The sequence below is a fragment of the Prionailurus viverrinus genome, chromosome B2 (assembly GCF_022837055.1).
Source record: "Prionailurus viverrinus isolate Anna chromosome B2, UM_Priviv_1.0, whole genome shotgun sequence".
In the NCBI taxonomy this organism is placed as follows: Eukaryota; Metazoa; Chordata; class Mammalia; order Carnivora; family Felidae; genus Prionailurus; species Prionailurus viverrinus.
In genome coordinates, this window is record NC_062565.1 from 78,471,696 (window position 1) to 78,486,074 (window position 14,379).

At 37.3% G+C, this 14,379-nt stretch overlaps 1 protein-coding gene across 3 annotated transcripts in view; it reads left to right on the forward strand.

Moving 5' to 3' along the window:
* The window catches only part of ZNF292 (zinc finger protein 292), a 93,140-nt gene extending 79,747 nt beyond the window's left edge, over window positions 1-13,393 (forward strand). For all 3 annotated transcript variants that reach the window (XM_047858255.1, XM_047858256.1, XM_047858257.1), the window contains one exon: window positions 5,304-13,393. In XM_047858255.1, the coding sequence (XP_047714211.1) occupies window positions 5,304-12,458 (7,155 nt within the window). In that variant the 3' untranslated portion in view covers window positions 12,459-13,393. The remainder of the gene's footprint in view (window positions 1-5,303) is intronic.
* Window positions 13,394-14,379: the final 986 nt, after the last annotated feature.

Genomic DNA, 14,379 nt, shown 5'->3' on the forward strand with positions numbered 1-14,379 from the left:
ATAATAGCTTAGAGAGTTGGTCAGGGGAGCACACCTACTGACAAGAATAACTTGCAACTTGCTAATTACTCTGCCCCAAAAATCTTGTTTCCCATTCCATAAAAATTTTTTCCCTTTGTTTTTTACTTTTTGAAATCTGATCAAGCAGAGGTTTTATCTTAAAACTAGAATCCTAGATTATTATTAAGGACCAAAAGAGACCTTAAAATTAATGCTATAGTGACTAGGTTCTAGTAAAACTTCTCAGTTTTCACATGATGCAGTTTAGTCTCAAGGTCAGTGATTTGGGTTACCTGGTGGCCCTTTTTAAAATTCCAGGAGTGGGGCGCCTGGGTGGCTCAGTCGGTTAAGCGTCCAACTTCAGCTCAGGTCACAATCTCGCGGTCCGTGAGTTCAAGCCCCGTGTCGGGCTCTGGGCTGACGGCTCAGAGCCTGGAGCCTGTTTCAGATTCTGTGTCTCCCTCTCTCTGACCCTCCCCCGTTCATGCTCTGTCTCTCTCTGTCTCAAAAATAAATAAACTTTAAAAAAAAAAAAAATCCAAGAGTTAGGAGCACCTGGGTAGCTCAGTTGGTTGAGCATCTGACTCTTGATTTTGACTCAGGTCATGATCCTGGGGTCATGGGAGCCTGCTTAAGATTCATTCTCATTCTCTCTTTCTCTGTCTCTCTGCCTCTGTTCCCCGCTTGTACACACTCTCTGTCTCTAAAATAAATTTAAAAATAAATAAATGAATTTAAAAAACACAATTCCAGGGTTTGTTGAAGACTGTTGGCCAGTTTATTCATGCTTTTTCCTAGACCCTTGAAATTAAAAGGTTGAAAAATACAGCACTATTGCACTATAGCACTATAGCACTCAGTCTATTGATGGAGACACACAAACATGTGGGCCATCCAACCCACTTGTCTGTTTTGACTGAGTGATAGCCAGACAGAATGGGAGGGGAAAGTGTCCCTAGTATTAGAAAAAGCATGTAAAGTAGTGTGAAGAAAAAACTTTTCCTTTCTTCACTACTCACTGAATACTTCTGTTCATCAAATGTGTGGGGGTTTTCTTCACATCAAACAATTCTCTGGACACCAGCTGGGTATCCTACAACTTAATTCTGACACTATTTACCTGGAGGTAGCACAGATCTCACAGATTAAGTGCCCAATCCCACAAGACTGACACACACACACACACACACACACAACCCCTTTCAGATGCTAATCACAGGTCCAGTTTGTCACTTGTGCTTCTGACCAACTGGCTGAAATCAGAAGTTCCTACAATATCTTTCCCTAGATTTGATTAGTTTGCTAGAGTGGCTCACAGAATTCAGGAAGACAATTTACCTACTAGCTTACTGGTTTGTTGTAAAAGGATACAACTTAGAAAGCGCAAGATGAAAGAGATGCTCAGGGCAAAGTATGGGGGAAAGGGCAAGCTGCCTCCCCAGATCTCTGCATGTTTACCAGTGCAGAAGGTCCCTGAACCCTGTTCTTTTTGGGTTTTTACAGAGGCTTCATTACATAAGCACAGTTGATTAAATCATTGGCCAGCGTTGGTGATTGATTCAGAACCCAGCATCTCTCCCTCCCTTGGAGGTGGGGGTGGGGGCAAGACCTGAAAGTTCCAACCCTCTAATTACAAGTTTGTTCCTCTGACCACCAGACCCATCAGGTGGTTATCTGGGGGCTCTCCAAAAATCCCCTCATTAACAAACTCCTTTGTGGTTAAAAGGGCCTTATTAATAGCAACACCTGTTTCATGGTTTAAGGCTCGAGCTATTTTAGGAGCTGGGAACAAAAGGTTCCCTTATAGCTCTTATCATTTAGGAAATTACCAAGGTTTTAGGACTATGTGCTGGGAGCCCTGGATGAAAAAATATATATGTATTTCTTATATCACAATATCACAAGTGGTATCAAGCAAATGAGAGAATGGCATATTTTGGGATCTACAGTTAGTTTACCTGCAGTATAGGCTATTTGGGTGTAGGGCAAAAGATAAAAGATGAGTCTAGACCAGATGAGGCATAGGTAGGATTGTTAAGGCCTTTTTGTATTACCAATTAAGAATATATATTTAATTCTGAAATACAAAGGTAACCATTTAAGAATTTTAAAGCAGGGTAAGACATGGTATGCACGGATGGAGAAGAGCTGAATAGGATGTTCATGGGGAAACTAACCAGTCTGTAAGCCTTAAGTAGCTTTGGGTCAAGGACACTAGGCAGTCAGAGGAGAGGAACAGAGAAGTGGAGGCAGGGGGGTGGATACCAAATATAAAACCTTGTCTTTTTCAGAAGGTTGCCTGGTGCTGGACCACTGTCTGGGGGCGGCGGGAAGGGGGTGGGTCTCTATTCCTCCCTCTGAGTTTTTAGCACTTAGCTTTCTTCTGTTCCTGTGACTCTTAAATTCAGGCTGGTGCTATCGGTACTTTTATTAACTAATGTTATTGATTAAGTACATTATTATAGGCTAATTACTTGTTTAATCACATATTTATGGAAAATTGTGAATTCAGACTCATCTTTAAAAACCCTTATTATAGGTGGCTCAGTCAGTTAAGTGACTTTGGCTCAGGTCACGATCTTGTGGTCCATGAGTTCAAGCCCTGCGTTGGGCTCTGTGCTGACAGCTCAGAGCCTGGAGCCTGCTTGGGATTCTGTGTCTCCCTCTCTTTCTGTTCCTTTCCCACTTGCATTCTGTCTCTCTCTCTCTCTCTCAAAAAAAAAAGATTAAAAAAAATTAAAAAATAGTAAATATAAAATAAAATTAACAAAAAAAAAAAACCACCATTATAAGGACACCTGGATGGCTCAGTCGGCTAGGCAACAGACACTTGATCTCAGCTCAGGTCTTGATTTCAGGGTTGGGAGTTAAAGCCCTGCATTGGGCTCCATGTTGGGTATGGAGCCTACTTAAAAAATAAATAAAATTTAAAAATTAATAAAAAATAAAAACACTTGTTATATAACAAGTTTATGATTTGAATATCGCCTGTAAACTTAATTTTCAATCACACACACACACACACACGCAAAGATGTAAACTCAAAAGAATCAAAATTTTGTTGTACTTCTGTTGGCATCATTTAAGGTTTCACATTTAATTACACAACATTAAGATGTTCTTAAAGCAAATTTATTCAAAGCCATTTGCTCTTAATGAGTTGAAATGAACCCTTGAATCCAGGAGCCGACTGTATTAGGATAGAACTGTCAGTTGAGTTTCTCTCTGAAATAATTTTAGTTGCATTTTCTAAGCAATAAGTAAAATTTTTGAATCCACTTTTGTCATTTATAGAGAAAGAGATCAACATTCACGTGACGAAATAGTTACAGTCAGCTTCATCAGAGTAGGTGTCCTTCATCCACAAAACCCCTATATCCTGAATCCTTTCTTAAAGTACTTTCTTTCTCTACCATTTCCTGAATTTTCTAAATAATTACAGCCTTTTTCAGAATTCTCGTCCCCTACATATTTACTAGTCCTTTTGATATGTGCCTTCATCATCACTTGTGCATTATTAGAAGTAGCCCCTAAGTCATGTAACAGAGGTGCAAATGTTTTTTACTACAAAAGTTTTCTGGCTCAGATTTATCTCGGAATAGTATAAAATAACTATACAGGTTTGATATGAAAGCTAGAGACAACCATATGGTCCCAGTTCTTTCCTAGTTGTCCTTTCTTCACTGTCACTTTTAAGAATATAGGTCTCAGGCACCTGGGTGGCTCAGTCACTTGAGCATCTGACTTCGGTTCAGGTCATGATCTTGCAGTCAGTGAGTTCGAGACCCATGTTGGGCTCTGTGCTGACAGCTCAGAGCCTGGAGCCTGCTTCAGATTCTTTATCTCCCTCTCTCTTTGCCCCTTCCCTGCTCATCCTCTGTCTCTCTCTCAAAAATAAACATTAAAAAAAAATTTAATAGGTCTCATATCTATTTTTGTCCATTTTCTTCTTGGTCTTTATGTCCGTGCTTTTCCTAAAGTCAAGACCAATTTATCTTCCCCTCACTTTCCTTTTGGCTCACGAATCTAAGCTTCTGTTTTAGTAAAAAAAACAAAAAAACTTTATTTCCTTCTTAGTCTGTGAAAATACAGACCCTATCAGCTTTTTTTTACTTATTTTTTTCTTGCCTTTTGATCCTATATAACATATATTCCATTCCCATGAACGTGGCCATACCTTATAGCTGGCTTATTTCTTATATTTATGTTCTCCTTAGTCTTTAAAAACCCATTTTTTTATCTCTTCATATATCTTCAAATAACTTTTACCTTCATTACTGCTGTCTTGTAGTAATAGTTCAGGATGCTAATTCAGGGACTCCTAGGTGGCCCAGTCAGTTCAGCATCCAACTCTTGATTTCAGCTCAGGTTATATGATTTCAGTTTGTGAGTTTGAGCCCCATGTCAGGCTCTACGCTGACAGCGTGGAGCCTGCTTAGGATTCTCTCTCTTCCTCTCTCTCTGTCCCTCCCCTGTGCATTCTCTCTCTCTCTCTCTCTCTCTCTCACACACACACACACACACACTCTCTCTCTCTCTCTCTCTCTCTCTCTCAAAATAAATAAACTTTAAAAAATGCTAATTCAAAAGGAAAAACATTTATTGTGTCTCCTTCTACTCATTTTTAAGATGGTTCAGCAGCAAGGTAGGTGATTTGGCATTCAGCCAATGTATGATAGAACTACAACCCCTTCCCCCATGAAGGATCAGATTATTCTGTTAAAAGTGAAAATCTCCTTTCATTACTAGTAAGTTAGGAAATAGGGGGACATTCTCCGTTCTGTAATTGGATTAAGAGTTTTTTTATTTCAGAAGGACTGTAAATACAAAGTTAAGAAATGAAATTTGTGATAGAGTTGACATTTATCGATCACTTCCTATGTGCCAGACGTTATACTATAGCAGATACTTTAAATACATAATATTCACTAATACAGTTTTATGAAGTTTGTGTTGTTTTGATCTTTTGTAAGTGGGCTATGAACGGTTAGAGATGGTAATAACTTCCAAGTTTACCTAGCTGTATTAGATGATTTTATACCCAGGTCTTGTCTTAGTTCCCAGTGCTTATCCATTTTCTGCTATTCTTTATAATTCATTTTACACACACACACACACACACACACACACACACACACACACACACGGCTAAGCTACGATGCTTTAGAAGAGGCAGTTTTTCATATGTTGCTATTTGCAAAATTTGAGAAAAGCAAACCTCAATTTAAAAATAACCAAATTCACTTATAAGGGTTGGTTAAGTATAAACTGACATTTGACATTTCTTGTTTGCTTTTTCACAGACTGAAGGGGCTGGACTTGCCACCTGTATAGAACTATGTGTAAAAGCCCTTCGTTTGGAATCTACAGAAAATACTGAAGTGAAAATATCTATTTGCAAGACCATTTCCTGCTTGTTGCCTGATGATCTGGAAGTTAAACGTGCTTGTCAACTGAGTGAATTTCTTCTTGAGCCTACAGTAGATGCATATTATGCTGTGGAAATGTTGTATAACCAGCCAGATCAGAAATATGATGAAGAAAATCTTCCAATACCAAATTCTCTACGCTGTGAGCTCTTACTGGTATTGAAAACTCAGTGGCCCTTTGATCCAGAATTCTGGGATTGGAAAACCTTAAAACGACAATGTCTTGCATTAATGGGGGAAGAAGCATCCATTGTGTCTTCAATAGATGAACTAAACGACAGTGAAGTTTATGAGAAAGCAGTAGACTACCAGGAAGAGATAAAAGAAACTTCTATGAATGGACTTTCTGGTGGAGTTGGTGCTAATTCTGGCCTTCTCAAAGACATCTGTGATGAAAAGCAGAAGAAGAGAGAGATAAAACAATTAAGAGAGAGAGGATTTATATCTGCTAGGTTTAGGAATTGGCAAGCCTACATGCAGTATTGTGTGTTGTGTGACAAAGAATTCCTTGGTCATAGAATAGTACGACATGCTCAAAAACATTACAAAGATGGGATTTACAGTTGCCCTATATGTGCAAAGAACTTCAATTCTAAAGAAACTTTTGTCCCTCATGTCACATTGCATGTTAAACAATCTAGTAAAGAGAGACTAGCAGCTATGAAACCATTAAGAAGATTGGGGAGGCCACCTAAGATCACAACTACCAATGAGAATCAAAAGACTAATGCTGTGACCAAGCAGGAACAGCGGCCTATAAAAAAGAATAGTCTCTATTCAACAGATTTCATAGTATTTAATGACAATGATGGTTCAGATGATGAGAATGATGACAAAGATAAATCTTATGAGCCAGAAGTGATCCCAGTCCAGAAACCAGTACCTGTTAATGAATTTAATTGCCCTGTAACTTTTTGTAAAAAGGGCTTTAAGTACTTTAAAAATTTAATCGCTCATGTAAAGGGACATAAGGATAATGAAGATGCCAAGCGCTTTCTTGAAATGCAAAGCAAAAAAGTTATTTGCCAATACTGTAGACGTCATTTTGTAAGTGTTACTCATCTTAATGATCACCTACAAATGCACTGTGGCAGTAAACCATATATCTGTATACAGATGAAATGTAAGGCTGGTTTTAATAGTTACGCAGAGCTCTTAACACACCGAAAGGAACATCAAGTCTTTAGAGCGAAATGTATGTTTCCTAAATGCGGCAGAATTTTTTCAGAAGCTTACTTACTATATGATCATGAAGCACAGCATTATAATACCTATACTTGTAAGTTCACAGGTTGCGGTAAAGTTTATCGTTCTCAGAGTGAGCTAGAAAAGCATCTGGATGATCACAGTACTCCTGAAAAAGTTCTGCCTCCTGAAGACCAACTTAATTCATCTGGAGATTGTGTTCAGCCTTCTAAAGTGAATCAGAACACAGAAGTGAGCATTGAGAAAGAGAGGTCTATGCTTTCTTCAGAAAATAACATTGAAAACGCCTTACCAGCAGAGAGAAGTGATGCTTGGGATAAAAGCAAAACAGAATCAGCTGTGACCAAACAAGACCAGATTTCTGCATCAGAGCTCAGGCAAGCTGATGGACCATTGTCAAATGGTTTGGAAAACCCAGTGACTACTCCTCTGCTTCAGGCCAGTGAAGTGGCTGTGTCCATTAAAGTGTCCCTCAATCAGGGGATCGAGGATAACTTTGGAAAGCAAGAAAACTCAACTGTGGAAGGCACTGGTGAATCATTGGTCACAAACTTACATACACCGGTTGAAGATACTTGTAATGATTTGTGTCGTCCAGGTTTTCAAGAAAGAAAAGAACAGGATTGCTTTAATGAAGCCCAGATAACTCAGAATCCTTTAGTAAATTCAGAAACCCTTAAAATAGGTGACCTTACCCCACAAAACTTAGAAAGGCAAGTGAACAACCTGATGACCTTTTCTGTGCAAAACCAGGCAGGATTTCAAAACAGTTTACCAGCTTCTAAGTTTGAATGTGGAGGTAATGTTAAAACATCATCCAGTCTTTATAATTTACCTCTTAAGACATTGGAAAGTATCACATTTGTTCCATCACAGCCCAACCCAAGTAGTTCTTTAGGAACTCCATCAGTGCCTCCAAAAGCGCCAGGTCAGAAATTCAGTTGCCAGGTTGAGGGATGTACTCGAACCTATAATTCTTCACAGAGTATTGGGAAACACATGAAGACAGCACACCCTGACCAGTATGCGGCATTTAAAATGCAGCGCAAAAGTAAAAAAGGTCAAAAATCGAACAACTTAAATACACCAAATAATGGCAAGTTTGTTTATTTTTTGCCATCACAGGTGAGCAGCTCTAACAATGCATTTTTTACACCACAGACCAAAGCCAATGGGAATCCTACTTGTTCAAATCAGTTGCAGCATGTCTCGCCTTCCATTTTTCCAGCTCATTTAGCAAGTGTGTCAGCTCCACTGTTGCCCTCAGTGGAAAGTGTCATAAATCCAAATATACCTTCTCAGGATAAAAATGAACAAGGTGGTGGTATTATATGTTCCCAAATGGAAAATTTATCTACTACTGCCTTGCCAGCACAAATGGAAGATCTAACCAAAACAGTTTTGCCTTTGAATATTGACAGTGGCTCGGATCCTTTCCTTCCTTTACCTGCAGAAAGTAGTTCAATGTCTCTTTTCCCTTCACCAGCAGATAATGGGGCTAATTCTGTTTTTTCCCAGCTGGAAAATAATACAAATCATTTTTCCTCACAGATTGAAGGAAACACCAATTCCTCCTTTCTAAAGGGAGGCAATGGTGAAAATGCAGTTTTTCCTTCGCAAGTCAATGTTGCAAATGACTTTAATAGCACCAGTGCCCAACAGTCTGCCCCTGAAAAAGTTAAAAAAGACCGTGGGCGGGGCCCAAATGGGAAGGAAAGAAAACCCAAGCACAACAAAAGGGCCAAATGGCCTGCAATTATCAGAGATGGGAAATTTATCTGTAGCAGGTGTTACAGGGCTTTTACTAATCCCAGATCTCTGGGTGGACACTTGTCTAAGCGATCTTACTGTAAACCACTGGATGGAGCAGAAATTGCTCAAGAACTTCTACAGAATAATGGACAGCCTTCTCTTCTTGCCAGCATGATTCTCTCCACAAATGCAGTAAATTTGCAGCAGCCTCAACAGTCTACCTTCAACCCAGAAGCGTGTTTTAAAGATCCATCATTCCTGCAACTTCTTGCTGCTGAAAATCGCTCATCAACATTTTTACCAAATACATTTCCCCGGACTGGTGTGACTAGCTTTAGTACCAGTGTTAGTCAAGAAGGAAGTGAAATTATTAAACAGGCTTTGGAAACTGCTGGCATTCCCAGTACATTTGAGGGTGCTGAAATGCTTTCTCATGTTCCAGCAGGTTGTGTTTCAGATGCAGCACAAGTAAATGCAACAGTGATGCCAAACCCAGCTGTGCCACCCCTGTTGCAGACTGTATGCCACCCAAACGCCCTGCTGACAAACCAGAATAGGACACCAAACTCCAAAACTTCCTCCATTGAGGAATGCAGCAGTTTACCTGTTTTCCCAACAAATGACTTACTACTGAAGACTGTTGAAAATGGTTTGTGTTCTAGTTCATTCCCTAATTCTAGTGGGCCATCACAAAATTTTACCAGTAACAGTTCACGTGTTTCAGTTATAAGTGGTCCTCAGAACACAAGGTCTAGTCATTTAAATAAAAAGGGAAACAGTGCTTCGAAGAGAAGAAAGAAAGTTGCCCCTCCCCTAATTGCACCCAATGCTTCCCAAAACTTGGTAACAAGTGACTTGACAGCAATGGGACTTATAGCAAAGAGTATTGAGATACCAACCACTAACCTCCATTCAAATGTAATTCCAAATTGTGAGCCTCAGGGTTTGGTGGAAAACCTAGCACAGAAATTAAATAATGTTGACAATCAGTTATTTATTACTGATGTGAAAGAAAACTTTAAAACCAATCTTGAGTCCCATACGGTGTTAGCTCCTTTAACATTAAAAACTGAAAATGGGGATTCCCAAATGATGGCTTTGAATTCATGCACAACTTCAATAAATTCTGATTTGCAGATTTCTGAAGACAATGTTATACAAAACTTTGAAAAGACTCTTGAGATTATTAAAAGTGCTATGAATTCTCAAATACTAGAGGTAAAAAGTGGATCTCAGGGTGTTGGTGAAACATCACAGAATGCTCAAATAAATTATAACATTCAGCTTCCTTCAGTACACACTGTACAAAATAGCAAGTTACCTGATTCTTCTCAGTTTTCCTCCTTCATAGGTGTATTGCCAGCAAAAAGTAACATTCCTCAGTCTGAAGTATTACATAAGGAGGATCAAATACAGGAAATTTTAGAAGGCTTACAGAAATTAAAATTAGAAAATGACCTGTCCACTCCAGCATCTCAGTGTGTACTAATAAATACATCAGTGACACTGACTCCCACTCCCATTAAACCAATCCCAAATGTCACAGTGGTTCAGCCAGTTTCTGAAATGATAAGCAACATTCAGTTTAGTGACAAAGTTAATAAACCCTTTGTGTGTCAAAACCAAGGGTGTAATTATAGCGCTATGACAAAGGATGCTTTATTTAAGCACTATGGTAAGATTCATCAATACACTCCAGAGATGATTCTTGAAATTAAGAAGAATCAGTTGAAATTTGCTCCATTTAAATGTGTAGTGCCTACCTGCACAAAAACATTTACAAGAAATTCTAATCTCCGAGCACACTGCCAGTTGGTCCATCATTTTACAACAGAAGAAATGGTAAAGTTAAAAATAAAAAGGCCTTATGGAAGAAAATCTCAGAGTGAAAATTTGTCAGCTCCACGAATTGCACAAGTAAAAAGACAGCTAACTATGACAGAGGAAAATAAAAGGGAGTTCCAGCCTGCTTTAGAATTGGGAGCAATGAAGGAAAATGCCCTCAGTAATACAGCAGTGATCCCAGAAAAACAACTTGTAGAAAAAAAAAGTCCTGAAAAAACAGAAAGTTCTTTGCAAGTGATTACAGTTACTTCAGAACAATGTAATACAAATTCTCTCACAAACATACAAACCAAAGGGCGGAAAATTAGGAGACATAAAAAAGAAAAGGAGGAGAAAAAACGCAAGAAGCCAGTTTCCCACTCCCATGAGTTTCCAACAAGATACAGTCCCTACAGACCTTATCGATGTGTTCACCAAGGTTGCTTTGCCGCTTTCACTATACAGCAAAACTTAATTCTGCATTACCAGGCTGTGCACAAATCAGATCTACCTGCATTTTCTGCAGAGATTGAAGAGGAAAGTGAAGCTGGTAAAGAAAGTGAAGAGATTGAAACTAAACAAACTGTGAAAGAATTTCGATGTCAGGTGAGTGACTGTTCTCGAATCTTCCAAGCAATTACTGGCCTGATCCAGCACTACATGAAACTTCATGAAATGACTCCTGAGGAAATTGAAAGTATGACTGCTTCTGTGGATGTTGGGAAATTTCCATGTGACCAGTTAGAGTGTAAATCTTCATTTACTACATATTTGAACTATGTTGTTCATCTTGAGGCAGATCATGGAATTGGGATAAAGGGAAATAAAACTGAAGAAGATGGCATATACAAGTGTGACTGTGAAGGCTGTGACCGTATATATGCAACTCGGTCAAATCTCCTCCGACACATTTTTAATAAGCATAATGACAAACATAAAGCTCATTTGATTCGGCCAAGAAGATTAACACCTGGTCAGGAAAATATATCAAGCAAGGCAAACCAAGAAAAGACAAAGTCTAAACATCGGGGTACAAAACACAGATCTGGAAAGGAAGGAATAAAAATGCCTAAGACTAAACGAAAGAAAAAAAATAGTTTAGAAAACAAGACTGCGAAAATTGTGCAGATTGAAGAAAATAAACCTTATTCTCTGAAACGTGGAAAGCATGTATATTCTATAAAGGCTAGGAATGATGCCTTGTCTGAGTGTACAAGCAGATTTGTAACCCAGTATCCATGTATGATAAAAGGGTGTACATCAGTTGTTACAAGTGAAAGCAATATAATTAGACATTATAAATGCCATAAATTATCAAAGGCATTTACATCACAACACCGTAATCTTCTCATTGTCTTCAAACGGTGTTGCAACTCACAATTAAAGGAAACTTCTGAGCAAGAAGTTGATAAGAGTGATGTGAAAAATTCTGACACATGTGTACCAGAGAGCAGTGATAACTCCAGAACAGCTACAGTTCCACAGAGGGAAACTGAAAAAAATGAAAAAGACGAAATGGATGAGCTAACAGAATTATTTATTACAAAATTAATAAACGAAGACAATGCAAGTGTGGAGACCCAAGCTCATACCTCTTCAAATGTAAGTAATAATTTTCAGGAAAGTAACCCCTGCCAGTCAGAAAAACAAAAAACAAGTAATTTGAAGAGAGTTAATAAAGAAAAAAATGTCTCCCAAAATAAAAAGAGGAAAGTTGAAAAAGCTGAACCAACATCGGCAGTTGAGTTAAGTAGCACACATAAAGAAGAAGAAACTGCTGTTGCAATTCAGACTACGGAGGAGCATCCTGCATCTTTTGACTGGAGCTCGTTTAAACCAATGGGATTTGAAGTATCATTTCTGAAGTTTCTTGAAGAGTCTGCAGTGAAGCAGAAGAAAAATTCTGACAAAGACCATCCAAATAGTGGAAATAAGAAAGGGTCCCATTCAAATTCAAGAAAAAATATTGACAAGACTGCTGTGACTAGTGGAAATCATGTATGTTCTTGTAAAGAAAGTGAAACCTTTGTACAGTTTGCCAATCCATCACAGCTTCAGTGCAGTGATAATGTAAAAATTGTTTTAGACAAGACTCTTAAAGATTGCACTGAACTTGTGTTAAAACAGCTTCAGGAAATGAAACCTACCGTCAGTCTGAAAAAACTTGAAGTACATTCAAATGATCCAGATGTGTCTGTTATGAAAGAAATTAGTTTGGGTAAAGCAACAGGGAGAGGGCAGTACTGATACCTAATGTAATATAAATACATCATTTACGGTTTTATTTTAAATAGGAAGTCATCACGCATGCTAGAATTGTGACACTTCATTAATTTTTGTTGTTGACATGAATTAACCTGGCCGAAAAAAGGAAAAAAAAAAACAAACATGACATTTGTCATGTAAAACTTTTTTTTTTTATCCCTATGGGACTTGAGGAACAGAATCAATACTTCAGTTATTGTAAATAGTTGAGCTACACCTCAGATTTCTATCAGCCAGTTGCCCTTTCCATGAACTAATCTGAATTATCTGTGTGATTGATATGTTTCACCAGGTCACTGCTCATGTAGAACAGTACTCTGTAGATATCTTTTTTGTATATATTTATTATTGTAAATCATTTGCTGCCACCAGCAGTGTGTAAGTCTAAACTATTAAATGACACATTTATATTTGGAATTTTAATTTTTAACTAAGTGATCAAGTTTTTAAAACTGTTCTTTTATTGTTTTAAATTAAGAATTTTTCAAACTAAAAGTAGAAACTCTGCCATAGTTCATTGATTTTTACATAAAACATTTATTTACAAGATCTCAAAATTACTTTTCACAAAGTAGGCACATTGTATCAACACCTTGCTCTGCTTTGTAAATTTATCCTCTAGGATTTGGGGATGGTATTCATGTGAAATTATAGCAGATTCTTTAGCAGTTTCCTATAGCGACAGTTTTTTCATTGCTTCTAATTGGATATAGTTATTATGGTTCCATGAAATATAATGGAAATGTGAATAAAGAATTTACTACATCAAAGATTTTAAACATTTGGTATTAAAAAAAAATCCGTTGTGAATGTGATAGAAACTAGTAGTGTGGAGCAGTGTAAATATTTGAGGTGGTGATTTGTGAAGTAGCCCAGTATTGCCTTAAATAAAATCACATTTCATTTCTTGTTTTATACATGTGATCTTATAAAGTTTTTTTTTTCCATTTTCTGAGATTTATAGATTGGTGTATAGCTTTAAACTGTATAAACTTTTGTGGAAAGATTTTTTTAAACATTTTTATAAATCTTAAAATTGGTATCATCAAAGTGAGCCCATCTTGTGTTTATAAAATGCAAGAGTCCTTAACATTTATAATTACATAGATGAAACACTTTCTATAAGGAAGTTGGATGTTTTGATTTTACTGTTTATAGATGTTAGATTGTACAGATTTGTATTTTCCCACCATATCTAATGATACTTTTTTCATTAGATTGGTCTTCCAGAGCAGTATTAGTTGTCATAATTGATTATTTTGGTTATTCAGTATATAGTTAGCTCGTATAGGTTAGCTCTATTCACCATATTTATACTGTGGATTCACGGCCAGAGATAGAGGTTATTTCAGGAGAGTTTAGGACCTTCATTTGAAGTCCAACTAAGTCAGTACTGGAAACAAAACATCTTCTCAGATTTACTTTTGTTTCTGTTTGCCATATATAGTAGCATTGATTTTTGACTTTGTGTTTGTTATAAACTAGTTGCATTCACAATATTATTAGCCTGAGATATTGATGATGTTGTGATAATATGAAAATGTGTATATTCCCTGTGCAACATCAGATTTGCAGGACAAATGAAGCACTTAACTGAAATTGCTGGTACTCTGAATAAATAAGCATGGTCAAGGAGTGAATTATTTTCTTTTGGAAAATATTTTTTTAAGTTTTATTGAAGTATTGTAGTTTTATTTTTAGGGCCTAATGGGTTATATTGAATAGTTGGTTTCACCTCCTTAAAGTTTATTACCAATATGCATAAAACTTGACACATTAAAATCCCTTCCCTTTGGCAAGCCCACTGTTATTTATTAAAATAAAAGTTGTTCTTATGGGTGATTAATACATGTTTTTTTTTCTAAATTAACAATAACTTAACTCTGAATGATTTTAAAATTAA